Source organism: Chiloscyllium plagiosum, chromosome 15 (genome assembly GCF_004010195.1).
Source record: "Chiloscyllium plagiosum isolate BGI_BamShark_2017 chromosome 15, ASM401019v2, whole genome shotgun sequence".
Lineage (NCBI taxonomy): Eukaryota > Metazoa > Chordata > Chondrichthyes > Orectolobiformes > Hemiscylliidae > Chiloscyllium > Chiloscyllium plagiosum.
In genome coordinates this window covers 31,173,343-31,188,322 of record NC_057724.1, presented here as the reverse complement: position 1 = coordinate 31,188,322, position 14,980 = coordinate 31,173,343, and the positions used below count along the sequence as shown (strand labels likewise).

The 14,980-nt window shown below is 38.8% G+C and overlaps 1 protein-coding gene across 3 annotated transcripts in view; it reads right to left on the bottom strand.

Annotated features, from left to right (window-relative positions):
• LOC122557198 (multidrug resistance-associated protein 5-like) overlaps positions 1-14,980 on the bottom strand; it is a 188,352-nt gene that overhangs the window by 80,682 nt on the left and 92,690 nt on the right. For all 3 annotated transcript variants that reach the window (XM_043704622.1, XM_043704624.1, XM_043704623.1), the window contains 2 exons: positions 12,384-12,508; positions 1,298-1,370 (listed from right to left, as the gene is read on the bottom strand). In XM_043704622.1, coding sequence (XP_043560557.1) covers positions 1,298-1,370; positions 12,384-12,508 — 198 coding nt within the window. The remainder of the gene's footprint in view (positions 1-1,297; positions 1,371-12,383; positions 12,509-14,980) is intronic.

The following is a 14,980-nucleotide window of genomic DNA, read 5'->3' as shown; positions in this document are numbered from 1 at the left end:
ATATCCTCCGAAGAGGCAGGCATAGCTTGGGCCTATGCGGGTGCCCATGGCTACTCCTTTCGTTTGGAGGAAGTGGGAGGATTGGAAAGAGAAGTTGTTCAGGGTGAGGACCAGTTCAGTCAGTCGAAGGAGGGTGTCTGTGGAAGGGTACTGGTCGGTACGGCGGGAAAGAAAGAAGCGGAGGGCTTTGAGTCCTTCGTGACTAAGTTGGCCATCATACTACTACGATCGGTCTGCAGCTGTGATGAATGAACTAAAAAGAGGAAAAAAAACTGACTTGACCAATCCTCATCGATCCACCTGTTGCAGATGCCTCCATCCATGATAGTATTGGTAGAAGTGTCCCATCTTGAAGTCCTCCAATGTGTTGTGTGGCACTTCCACTGTGCTAAATAGGACAAAGTTTGCACAAATCTGGAAACTCAAGACTGGGTCTTCATGATGGGCCAACAGTAGCTGGAGACTTACATTCAACCATGACTTGTAACCTCATGGATTGATATATCAGGAATTACCTGCTCATTGATGTTCAGTTTGGTTCTGCCATGGACACAGAGATCCTGACCTCGTTATGGTTTTGGTCCAAATATGAACAATAGAGCCGAGCTCCTAAGGTGAGATGGCTGCCTTTGATATCGAGGCAGTATCTAACCAAATATGGTGGCAAGCACTCCAACAAACACAAAGTCAATGGGAATCAGGGTTAAATCTCTTTGCTGTGTGGAGTCGTACTTAGTACAAGGCAAATCTATTGTGGTTGTTGGAGATCAATCACCTTAGCCCCAGTACATCATTACAAGTACATCACTGGACTGCATCTGTACCTATACCCTTCCTGCATCATAAATGAACATTGCTAAAAGACAACACCCAAAATTAGCTCCCAAGTGCAAAATCCAGCCCTAGGTCTCTTGTTACGGTCTTCAAAATATTTAAAATGAATGAATGGCACACACTTATATAGCACCTTTCATGACCTTTGAATGCCATAAAGCAATTTATATCCATTAATTTACATAAATTTTGCACCTGTATATATGTTCCACAATTCTTATGTCGTGGTGTACAAACAAGCAGCAAACAGAGCTCCATTCTTTAACTTTGATGAATATCTTGGCTAACAAGATGAAATAACACTTATCCCATGTTTCCTGTGGGGAACCAAACTTGAAGGAAGTTTAGAGCAAAGGACTAGAGTTACCAGTGAGACCTCCCTTTAGTATGGTTCTGCACTGAGAACATGGAAATTATGAATTTACAACACTGTCAAATCACTGATGTACAAAATACTTTTTACCTCAGTCATGTCTCCACATGGTAGAACCTCTATGTCTGGATATAAACAGCAAGCCTCCAACACATTATTATACCTAGAATGTGTAAAGACAGAGATATTGTTCGTTTTATTTCAATATTGATTATTGATCCATTCAGTAGTTAAATACATATGCTCAATAATAATAATCAAGTCCAACCATGTTTCTGTTGGCTAGAACACAGAAAACTAAAATTGTCTTTCATTTTTTATGGCACCTAAGCAGAAGTTCAAAGCTTCTGCTTTTAAAAGAAGAGTGCCAATGTTAACTGGCTGACTACATAAAGGTTTCAATGAAGCACAATTTGTCCATTGCTTTATAATGCAATCAAACTGTTTTGTAGCTGTCTAACAATGCTCTGCGTTATATGCATCATCTATCAAATGTCATGTTATGATCCTAGCTGATGATATTACTGGACATATCAGATCCCATACTGATATATGGTTTAACGGATAATTTATTTAACACAGTCATTCATTGAAATGCAAGCAAGCAATGCTGAAGCTTCATGTTTAATAATAAAACAGAAATTATTACACAAAAGAAAATGATCAAAAATATAATAAACCAAACTAATTACATATAAGACAATGACAAAGGTTTCAAAACACAGCAAAATAGTTTTTCTATGCCAAAGCCATTCCTTTACAGTACTCAAACACCAGATAGAAGCCCTTTTCGTTCACATCTATAGGTAACTTAACTATTGCTTTCAATTCCTGGTCTGGAGAATCTGATGACCTCCTCCTGACATGTTCACAAACTAAGCTTTAGGGTTCTAATCAAAACTTCTGGTATGGAATGTTCAAAGTAAACTCCTCGCACAGAGGTGATCTATTTTTTAACAGGTCTAAACTGTCTTCAGGATAAACAATTTTACAAATTTAATATCTACCAAGACTTTTGCAAGCTGAAACCAGAAAAGGTTTTCTAAGTTACAGTAATTCTGCTAAGCCTAAATAAAACAGTTCCAGACATTTCTAATTTAAAGACTTCATGGTTCACTTCACAGTTTACATTGTTCAACACTCCCAATGCAAATAAATTCACATTACACTCCAGGAACTATTTCTCTCATACCATTTATAAAAAGAAATCAAGGCCCCAGAAAGCCTGATAGTCAATCATTAAACCCATTCATACACATGAGCGAAAACCCATGTCACTAGTTCAAAATCCAAAGTTGAAATAAATATTTAACTTTATATAAATCACATACCATAAATCACAGTTATAAGAAATCAATTCTGTGTGTAATACAGTCCATCCATAGGGGGGCTGAATTTATAAAATACATCATTTTTTAAGTGACTGTGCTTGCTGATACTGATGCATACACGTTACATGCTGCTTTAAATTACATTTGTGCAGAATGTGGGAGATGCAGTGGGACCAGGCTTCAGGATGGGCTGGGGGAGTGAAAGGACCAGGGGGTGGAAAACAGATTAGGACTTGGTGTCTCTCCCTGTTGCCCCCTCACTCTAGGGGCTCCGCCCATGCACTTGGCATCTCATTTCCCCACCTTGGAATCCCAATTCAACATTGCACACTTTCCAGTGCATGTGCAGTAATATACTCATGTGGTAAAGTCAACATGACAACATCGTGTTCAGAACCATGCTTTTTCCAATGAACGCCTATGAGTAGCTGTCCACAGTTGGTCACGTCAGCAACCACTGCTTTTGTAATGGATGGTACGTAATTGAAAGGTACAACACAGGAACAGGGTGTTAGGCCCTCTCTGATTCCTAATCCTCATTTAGACCCACTACGTATTTTCCCATAGATGGTTTCTAATCCTCTGTTCACCTCCCATCCACATGTCTATCAAGATACACCTTAAACTGTGCTAATGAGCCTGCTTCTACCACCTTCACTGGCAGTGTGTCACAGGCATCCACTACCCTTTGTGAAAAAGTTTCCTCGCACTTCTCCCCTCAACTTTCCCCCTCTCACATTGAACCTGTGCCCACTTGTAGTTCACTTTTCCATCCTGCAAAAAAGTCTCTGACTCTCCACTCTATCTATGTTTCTAATAATTTTGTAGACCCCTTCAGCCTATGTCTTTCCAGTGAAAACAATGAGTTTATCCACCCTCTCCTCATAACTGAAACACTCCAGATCATGAAATATCCTGGTAAACCTTCTCTGATCCTCTCCAAAGCTTGGAGTGAGGCATTATGGGTACAGCTCAGGAATAGGAATGTTGCAATCTTCTGGGATTATAATACAGACCTCCCAACTGCTAGCGGGAAACAGAGGAAGAGATATGTAGTCCGATTCAAGGAAAGAATCCGTGAAAATTACAGGGTTGTTATGGTGAGTGATTTAGTGTCATACAGTCATACAGCACAAAACCAGACTCTTGGGTTCAACTCATCCAGGCCAATCCCCTTAAACCTTTCCTATTCATGAATCTGTCCAAAATGTATTTTAAATGTTGTAACTGTACCTGTCTCTACCATTTCCTCTGGCAGCTCCTTCCATATATGCACCACCACCTGTGTGAAACAGTTGCCCCTCAGGTCCCTTTTAAATCTTTCCCCTCTCATCATAAGCCTATGCCCTCTCGGTTTGAATTCTCCTACCATGGGGAAAAAAATTGTTGCCACTGCAATTGGCTGAATGACCTCTTTCCGCACTGTAGGGATTCTCTGATTCACCTTAACCATGCCTGTCATGAGTTTATAAACCTTTATAAGGTCACCCCTCAACCTCCTACGCTCCATGTCAACGTTCCGGCCTATCCAGTCTCTCCTTATAACTCAAATCCTCCAGTCTCTGATTGCAGCAGGACCCTCCCACATTGGAAAATGGCCAGCCAATTAGAAAATCCAAGTTGGCTTCCTTTCAGTATGGTTAACCAGGTCTCAAGAGTTATAGAGTCATAGAGGTCTACAGCACTGAAAAAGCCCTTTGGCCCATTGAGTCTGCATCAGTCAAAAACAATCACCTGATAATTATAATCCAATTTTCCAGCACTTGATCAATAGCCTTGTATGCCTCGGCATCACAGTGCACGTCTAAATATTTAGTGCACTAATTGGCTGCCAGCATTATTAAAAAACACAGAATACTAGAGAAACTCAGCAGGTCTGGTACAACCATTGAGAAAATAAAGGTTAGCAATTTGAATTTGGTATGTCTTCTTCAGAACCTTTTCTGAAGGTTTATGAAATATATTTCAAGTCACTAATTTCCTGAAAGCTTCAGAAAACAATGCCACAAAAGGAAGAAAAGAAGTAACGCGAGTGTTTTACATGTATGACTGTTAGATCAACATAAAAAAATTGTGTCCCCTATCTTTTCAAGTTGTTATGCTAACATTGTTAAATATATATGAATTAGGTTAATTGCATGCAGGTGGTGGCATTAACTGGACAGTCACATCTGCCTGAGATAAAGAAAAACTTTGAAACTGAGATGATCTGGTTAGGATGTGCATGTTTATAATATGCATTATTGTAAAACAAACTTGTAAAATGTCGAAAAATTTACTCCAATTCTTTTCTTCATCACTTGGGTTTCTGTCATAAAATATAATGGCAGAAGTTGATTGCCTAATGATGGAAAGTTAAAAAAAACTGACAGAAAATTAAAATTCTGCTGACCCTGTTAAAAATGGCAGAGAGCAAGTGTAAATCATTGAAACGAGGTTACTCCCCACTAGAACAATGAAGCAAAGATATTGACAGGTTACATTCTCATTAATACACCGCCTTCATGGTTACTTCCTTTAATATTCTAGGAAACAACCATCTTCTAAGGGGAATATATTTGACTTTAGCCCCAATAGTTGCTCTTGTACTTCTTCAGTGATAGTTTTTTATTTCCTCCCTCCTTTTTTATTCTTTGATTATATTGTTATTTTAGAATGTTAATGGTGTCTTAAGAGTCATAAGAGTCGTACAGCATAGAAACAGACCCTTCGGTCCAACCCGTCCATGCCGACCAGATATCCAACCCAATCTAGTCCCACCTGCCAGCACCCGGCCCATATCCCTCCAAACCCTTCCTATTCATTTACCCCCCAAATGCCTCTTAAATGTTGCAATTGTATCAGCCTCCACCACTTCCTCTGGCAGCTCATTCCATGAAAAGCATTTATTCAAATCTTAATCAAATAATTTCCTGTTCCCCATTATTATTTCCCCAGTCTCATTCTCTAAGGTGCCGATATTCACTTTGGACTCTCTCTTTCTTTTAATATACTGAAGTAAGTCCTTATTGTCTATTTTGAAATCATTTGTTCACGTACCCTTGATGTTTATTATCTCCTTTTGTTTTTGCCATTTTTTGATCATCTTCTGTTGGCATTAAACATTTTGACTTACCACTAATCTTTGCCATGTTGAATGTTAATTCTTCCAATTTGATACTATCGTTTACTTCTTTGTTTAACCATGGTTGGTTTATTGTGTCCCCAGAATCCTAATTCCTTACTGGGATATCTCTTTGTTGCAAATCTATTTTCTTGAACAACTGCCACTGTTTATCGATTGGTCATTGTTTCTAGAGGACCTTTTTCTTTGAGATCATTTATTACTATTAAACATGCCTCATTATACATTACCAGATCTAAAATAGCCTGATCCTTCATTACATCTATTCCATATTGTTCAAGGAAACTTTTATGAATTCTGACTTGTGGCAACCTGTATCAATTTGATTTTTCCAACATAAAGAAGATTAAAATCACCCATGATTAATGTACTATCTTTTTTGCATGCCCACGTTATTTCCTAATTTATTTTCTGAGCTACAATATAGATGCTGTTGTGGGACCCACAAACTATTCCCACCAGTGTCACCTATCCTTGTTATCTTTTTACACATAGTCAAGAGTGTGGTGCTGGAATAACACAGCAAGTCAGGCAGCATCCGAGGAGCAGGAGAATCATGTTTCGGGCAAAAGCCCTTCATCAGAAGCCATTCCTGATGAAAGCTTTTGCCCGAAACGTCAATTCATCGGTTCTTCGGATGCTGCCTGATCTGCTGTGCTTTTCCAGCACCATACCTCGACTCTAATCTCCAGCATCTGCAGTCCTCACTTCCGCCTATCTTTTTACATATATGTGAGTGGAGCTCCAAAGCAATGTGGTTGACTCACAATTGCCCTTTGGGCAACTAGGGATAGATAATAAATACTAACCTGGCCTATTAAGTCCACACCCTGTGAATAATTAATAAGAAAATGCAAATACACTTCACATCTTATGATTCAGGATCATTTTTTGCCATTGTATTTATTCCATCTTATACTAACAAAGCTAGCTGACCACTTCCTATCCTTTTGAATGTCAGATACCCAGAACAGTTAGTTCTCAGCTTTGATTCCTTCTAATTATGCCTCTGCAATCGCTACAGGATACCCATTAACCTCTATTTATGCCATTAATTCATTTATTTTGCTCCGAATACTACACATATTTAAATAGTCACTAATCTCTCCTTTCCACCAGTGTTTCCAATTTTGACTCTATTCGATTCTAGTCTTCAATATTTGTATATTCTGTCCTTTCCTATCTGGTTATCTTAAAAGCTACTCTGTACCCTCTGATTTGTAAACATCAGTTTTCCCTCTCTCAAGTCCTCTATTCTTCTACTTAATTTTAAGCCTTCTCTATAGCCACACAGTTATTCAGTTCAACATTGCTCATGTGAAGCCAGTCCCATCTGTCGCCAGTCCCATCTGTCGAGCTCCATGCCAAGCTCCGCTGTAGTCTTGAGATATTCCTACCCTGGCACTGCATAGGTGAACACCGCTTTCAAGATTCATGCTTACAGCTGCAGAAAAGCCTATTGATCTCCTAATTATACTGTCACCCGCCACTACTACATTCCTAATTCCTCTCTCTACTTGAATGGCTCCTTGTATTTTGGTACAATGGTCAGTTCACTCATTTTCGCTGCAATTCTTCTTCTCATTCATGCAGCTTGCAAGTATCTTGTAACTACTGGACAACTGCAGGAGCTGAGGTTCTTGAATGCAAACCCCTGTGTCCTCATATCTGCCTGACCTGAGTCACATCCCCTTGTTTCTGATCACGGATGAAATTTAAATTACCTAATTTGAGGGGTAGGTCCACTTTCAAGAGCAAAACATCCAAGAAACCTTTCCCCTTCATAATATGAAATATCAGCAGCTCAGACCCTAGCTCCTCAACTAAAATCCAAAGTTTCTTGAAGTACAAACTTGCGTTTGCCCTGGATCACCCTGTTCTCCAACAGCTCCCACAGGGCAGTGGCAACACATCACCCAACTTGCCATCACTATTGTATTTTATTTAACATATTAATTAATCATCTAGAAATTTTACTCCTTAGACTGAGGTAAATTGCAAAGACACAGAGCACACAAGGCAATGATTGCTTATTTCAAAACAGTGCAGAAAAAAATGCTGGCCTCAATAAAATGTAAGAATTAAAAACAGTTAGCATAAGGATGAAAGCAGATCTATTTATTAGACGAAAAGACAACATTGGAACAAAAATAGGCAAACTTATTTGAAGTGATTACAATGAGTTGTAATCTAGTGATGAAAGGGGAATGTACAAACTTCTTTAACTTCTTCTGGGTTGTATTAGATGTTAACTCTGTTTCTCTATCCATAAATGCTGAGCTTTCAGATCCACTTACTAGATTGTGCTGTGTTTTAATAGTGTGTGGGATAGATTAATTAAAATGTTATTTTGCTTTTTTGCATTATAAGGATTAATGTAAAGTTAAGGAAATTAAAAGTACTGACTGATTTGATGATGGCAATATATTGAACTCATTGGTACCTATAAAGTGGCTTACAATAATTATTTTGTAGTAAGCCATTTTATAGCTACCAATGCAACCTATATTGCAATATCTATATAGTTGAGCCAATCTACAATAAGATACCAAGGAAACTTGACACAGTGCATGATACAACAATTACTTTTAGAAAGTTTACCCAGTGAGAACATTATTGCTTTCTCTTAACAAAACCTACTATTTCTCATCAGAGTGTATTCACAGCATCAGGCCAGAATCAGAACAAAAAATTTTATTAAAATTAGTATATAAAATTTGCTCACTCTACTCGTCAAAGATTAAAATTTCTGTTTAAAATAGTAGATGTGGTTAATGAAGAGTATGCAGAAGTATAAAACTTAGTGAGAACAGTGAAGACTGAAAAATCATGAAAGTTATTGATGTTTCTTCAATAGCACATGAAGGAGGATATTTGTATTGAATATAGATGCAGTGGACAAAAAAGACACATGTGCATCTTTCATGTAGCGAGTAGATGGAGTGTCTTATGAGAAAATTGAACCTGTTCTTGTCAGGAAGAACAGAAAAGCAGTTTAGTATTTGAATGGATTGAGTCTGCAGAATTATACAGCATAAAAAGACCTGGGTGCACTGGTATATGAATCACCAAAAATGGATATGCAGGTACAGAAGTGTTTACAGGAAGACAAATGGAATGCTGGCATTTATTGTAAGTGGAATGGAATGTAAATGTGGGGAAATGTTGCTTCAGCTGTACAGAACCTTGATTAGATTACTAGGAGAAAGTGAGGACTGCAGATGCTGGAGTTCAGAGCTGAAAATATGTTGCTGGAAAAGTGCAGCAGGTCAGGCAGCATCCAAGGAGCAGGAGAATCAACGTTTCAAGCATAAGCCCTTCTTCAGGAAAGAAATCCTGAAGAAGGGCTCATGCCCGAAACGTCGATTGTCCTGCTCCTTGGATGCTGCCTGACCTGCTACACTTTTCCAGCAACACATTTTCAGCTTGATTAGATCACATCTAAGTTAATGAAGGATATAACTACATTTGGAACAGTTCAGACAAAATTCAATTGACAGATTCCTGGCTTAAACGTTTTCGGTATATATGCTAAGAATGAAAGTTGACCTTATTGAGACATACAGGATCCAAGGGGACTTAACAGAATGAAGGATCAGAGAATGTTTCCCCTTATGGGAGGGGCCTAGGACTGGGAAATAGTTAAAATTAGTAGCTTTCACTTTAAATGAGATGAGGAGAATTTCTTTCTCTAAGAAGGTCAGTCATTGTCTAAGGAATGCTCTTCCCTAGACAGCAGTGGAGGTTCAGTCATTGAATATGTTCAAGGCTGAGTTTGGTAGATTTTTGGTCAACAAGGGTTTTGGGGGAGCAGACAGCATAGTAGAATTGAGGCCACAATCAGATCACAATCTTATCAAATGGCACAGTAATTTCAGGGTCTGTATAGTAATAGGTCAAGGTGGTAAGGCAGCACTTATCAAACCATTAAAAGTCCATTCTTCATCCTGGCCAACCTAAGTATCAACACACTCTGTATGTTCAATTTCCTTGACACAGCCACAGCTGGATAACTCTTTGACAGCTACACCTTTGTGTTCAGAGGGAACCAAACATTAGAGATGTTGAATAAGGAAGGTTAAATAAGTCATCATGATCCAATGTATATGCTTCTAAATGGTGCAAAGCAAACCTCCAACCATGGAGCCTCATCTGTGGTTTGACATGCAACAGAAGATGTTAAGATGTGTGTAGCACTTATTCAGAGACTCACAAACAAATGACAATTAACATCATGATCATTTATGTAGAAACTGATGGTCACACACCAGCCTTTTCAGCTGTGCTACCAAAGTTCAGTCAATGAGTTTTCTTCTTTCTCTCCCATCCACTACACTTCTTAATCTAGTCCCTGGTTCATGGTAAGGGATCCTGCTCAGAAGTGGAGTCCATTGGTCCTGTAGGTTTGGTTGGGTGACCCAGGAAATGCTTGTGTTTGGATGGACCAAATATGTCAAGGGTATTTCCAGATGCTTGAACATCCAAGCCTCCATGGAGGTGGAGGGTCAGGTCACTTTGAGTGGAAAGTGTTTATGTTGGTTCCACCTGCAACTGGGTGCCTCCTGTCTTGCTCTGTCTCTGGATTGGGTCACTGTTCTCCACTCCTCTGTCACTATATCTTTGGCCCTGAGGAATAATGGCTAGGGCAGTTGATTGCAGGTATATGTGCCTTTACAGTAGTCCTTGAGAGTGCAGGACTTGGCTGTCCATGGCTGCTACAACTTAAGCAATGATTGCATTCCACATGCTTGCCTGCTGCTGTTTCACCCTTTGCATTTAGATGAAGTCTCTGATTACTAACACCTGGGCAGATGGTCTTCAGCCATCGTTTGAATGCAATCTGCCTGGACCATTTCTCCCTTGGCCAGCTGTGGAGCTGTTGCTTAAAATGCTCATCAGTTTGTTACCTGCACTTTCTACGTCTATTGGTTCCCCCAATATGCCAAAATCTGTGATGGTGGAAGTGCTCAGGACATCTTCTAGATCTCAGAGAATGAGAGTGAGACTATGTTTCAGATGGAGATAGGTCTTTCGCTGCATAGGACAAGGGTAAGGGCAGGCTAGCGGAATGTATGAGACAAATTAACAAGAAAACATAATGGCCAATAGTTAGAGGTGGTATGGCAATGAAGTAGGTGAAGACAATGGATGTCTACCTTTATGGATGCCTCTGCCCTGTTGTGAACTATCTTCTTTTGTAATGAATAAAAGGGCACTAAAATGTGGGGTTACAGTGGATGGCAGAGCTGTTAGTGCTGGTGCATGTGGGGGAAGGGTAGTGAGGTGTACAAAGAGAATTGGGGAGGCAGCATAGGGTTATTGCGTGAGAGGTTGAGTGGGAGATTCACTGACCCTCTTTCAGCATTGTTAGCTTTGTCCCCACATCCCAGAGATGACACTGACCTGGGTGGCAACCTCAGACCAGGCTTGCAGGATCTGGTGATGCAGCCCCCTCTTCCTGTCCTCTAGGAAGAGGCCACTTCTCCTCTGGACCAGCAAGCCCATCCACCTGGTCCCTGTGAGAGAAATACAGTGCCACTTTTTTCCTTGTCCAATATGTTCGGAGTCTGTCTGCTAATGTGCAGGACCGCTTCAGAATACCAGTGCTCATCCATGTATACAATGGGCTTATAAAGATGATATGGAGGCAAGGAACACTGATCTTTCAAGAGATAGCTGGGAGTGGCACACAGTAAGATGAAATGGATGTGAGAGATGGCATGCGGCAATTTTGATAAGATGATGGGAAAACCCACTTGGCCTCAAAGTAAAAAATCTTCCAAACAAAAACTCAACACAATTCTGACTTAGCTACAAGATATATCCCTGTTGGTTTAACACTGGTGCACAGCAATTTGAGTCCAGTGTCATTAATCAATGTGTTGAGCTTAAATCAGGTGTGAAGAACTAATTCACTTTGAAGCAAAACAGAATGAGCTAGTCTCCAGCAGAGAACCTTGCTATTTCACCGTGACATTTCACTGGACTGTGAAAAAGAATGTTGACTTTGAACAGGACATTCACCTGAAGAGGCAAGCAAGACATTAGGATATCATCCAGTACAATGTTAATCTCCAAAAGATTTAAGGCCACAACCTTCTGAACCAGGGTCAAAAGCACTCTCAAGTAATCCAAGTTATATAACAGCAACTGACTGGAATATCAAATATAGGATGTTAGTGGACTTCTCTTTCTGGAATAGAAGAACTCGCTTGAAAAATCCATACTATTGATCTGTTTTGTTAAAAAAATAAAATGGCAATTTCACACTGTTATTAAATGAGAAAAATACTGATGTTGTCTCCAATTTCCTACACAGTGAGGTCACAAATCTTATCCCAATCATTAAGTGGGCAACACACTTTATTTATTTTACAATTTACTAATAGCCAAATCAATATGAGCACTGACAGGGGGAAATGTCTTTGATTGAGTACTGAAATAAACAAGACATGTTACTTTTGTGACTCTGCCCCTTTCACAGAATAGAGCTGAAAAGAAGCAATGAAATCACACTTTACAGATAACCTTTGCTCTTTACCTGAAAATGGAATGAAGAGCAAAAATCATATTTGCAGATTTTAGACATTACCAAAAAGCCTGCCAACATTCATAACCAATGTTCACACATTAATTTCACTGCCTGGGTGAAAGCTAACACCTGTGGAACAGAATCCTGAAAAACAGCAAGGAAATAACACTAAAAACAGTGAACTCTTACCTTTCTTCCTCATATTTTTTGCCAAACAAGATATTATCACGCAAAGTTGCATTAAGGAGCCATGCCTGTTGGGCTACATAAGCAAAAGTGCCTCTCACTGCAACAGTCCCTTCAAGCAGTATGAGCTATAAGTTAGATAAAAGACAACCCAATCAATCAAATGCATTCATATAAGCAGGTGAACTGAAAGTTTACATTGGCAATGTTTGTTAATTTAGCATGGATTTATTGGTCAACTTACACTGAATCAACAGCAATTAACAATAAGAAATTTGAAAAAAAATGCTATAAATTGGTGAATTATGAGCACCTGATTTCCTAATGAAAACAGAAGTAAAAGGAACAAGAATGATAACCAGTACTACAATATATAGCAGTACAACAACATATTTTCTTCAAATCAAGCCACAAAAAATATTAGCAATGCACAATGAATCTGTTGAAATTAATTTTCATTTCCACTGAAATTTATTATTTACTCGATATTGGCCAAAAAACACAAACAGCAACAATATAGGTAACTTTCATTTATATTATCTTACTATCAAGATATAATCCTTTGGCTGAAATTAAGACCCTTCTTCAGGCACTTTTATATCAAATTCACGTCAGTTACTTTTCCACAATGAGTTGTCGATATCTACAAACAAATTTACTTGCTTGTATTAAGAAAGCAGCTGTTGTGTGATATTAGTTGAGTCTTGGTAGGAAAACAAAAGTGAATTTATCTAATGCACATCAGTGCAGATAAGGCTGTATCAAAGAAGATTCAAAATTAGACTCAATTTGCTCATTATAAATTTCAAAAAAATCACTGCTTTTTAAAGTAGAGCTGCAGAATTTGCATATTTTCAAAAACATTATTTGATGATTGAATTTTAAATTCATACAGTGGTTGTTGAAATGCTCAAGTTGATTTTAGCATTCTCTTATTGAAGAAATTAGACAGTAGGGCTGAAGTGCTTGGTAATTAAAATAAAGCAGGTCATTTCCCCACTCCGTTCCTACATTAATTGTCCAATTCCTGTTTTAAATTACAAATGGGAAGGACTTCCCTTCTCAAAACCAATGGGATCTTCCTTAACTTTGAGCATTGGGTTCACGATGTTATCAAGGTTGAATCTGTGATTTAACTTGTGACCTGAATAGGGAGAGGTGGTTTTCTTACTCTCGCAAACCTGTCAAAGAACTAGGGCATCAGGATCAGACAAGGTCCATGAAGGTAAGTATAAATCATTTTCATTTCAAGTTTTCTTGTGCGAGTCAGGTGAATCCACCCTAGAATGACAATGGCAGCAGATATGTGGAAATGTTACCAACTACAAGTTTGCCTTCCTAGGTTTGGGATGGATTCTATTAGATTGGAAGATGGTAAATGCAACTTCTTCATTCATAAAGAGAGGGAGACAGAAAACAGGAAACTACAAGCTAAATAGCTTAGCATCTGTCATACGGAAAATGTTGAAAATTATTAATAAAGAACTAATAGTATGGTACTTAGATAGGTTGATAGTAATCAGGCAGAGTAAACCTGGTTTTGTGAAAGAGCAAAGATGTCTAATCAATCTATTGAGGATCTTTGAGGAAGTAATAAATGCCACAGCTAAAGGGGACCTGGAGGACATACTGTACTTAGATTTCCAGAATATTGGACCAATTGTATTTGATTATTGGGGAAATATAATCTCACGGTGTAGAGGGTAAAATATTGACATGGATAGAAAATTGGTGACCTAACAGGAAATAGAAGAGTAAGGATGAGTCATTTTCTGGTTTGCAAGATGCAATGAGTGCTGTGCCACAGGGATCAGTGTTGGGACCTCAAATGTTTGCAATTTATATAAAGAACTTGAGTGAAGGATGAAAGGTATAGTTATCAAATTTGCTGATGCTGAACAAATAGATAGAAAAGCAAGTAGTAAAGAGGACATAAGAAAGCTAGAAGAACATATAAATACAATAAGTGAGTGGTCAATGATCTGGCAAATAGAACATAATGTGTGAAAATGTGAAATTGTCAATTTTGACAGAAAACATAAGAAAGAACCATGTTAAATAAATGGTGAGCCATCTCAGTGTCCTAGGTCATGAGTGTCAAAAGATTAGTATGAAGGTACAGTAAATAATTAGGAAAGCTAACAGAATGTTATATATTGTGAATAGAATTGATTGCAGAAGTAGCTAGATTATGCTTGACGTACAGAAGACATTGGTAAGACCACATCTTGATTATTGTGTAAAGTATTGGTCACCTTATAGAATCATAGTATTTTACAGTATTCTTATTTAAGGAAGGCTGTAAATGTATTGCAAGATCTTCAGAGAAGATTTTGCATATTAATACTTGAAATAAGTAAGGTGTCTTATGAATAAGGGCTGAAAATGTGTTGCTGGAAACGTGCAGCAGGTCAGGCAGCATCGAAGGAGCAGGAGAATTGACGTTTCAGGCATGAGCCCTTCTTCAGGAATGAGGAAAGTGTGTCCAGCAGGCTAAGATAAAAGGTAGGGAGGAGGGAGGAGGGACTTGGGGGAGGGGCGTTGGAAATGCGATAGGTGGAAGGAGGTCAAGGTGAGGGTGATAGGCGGAGAAGTCAGGA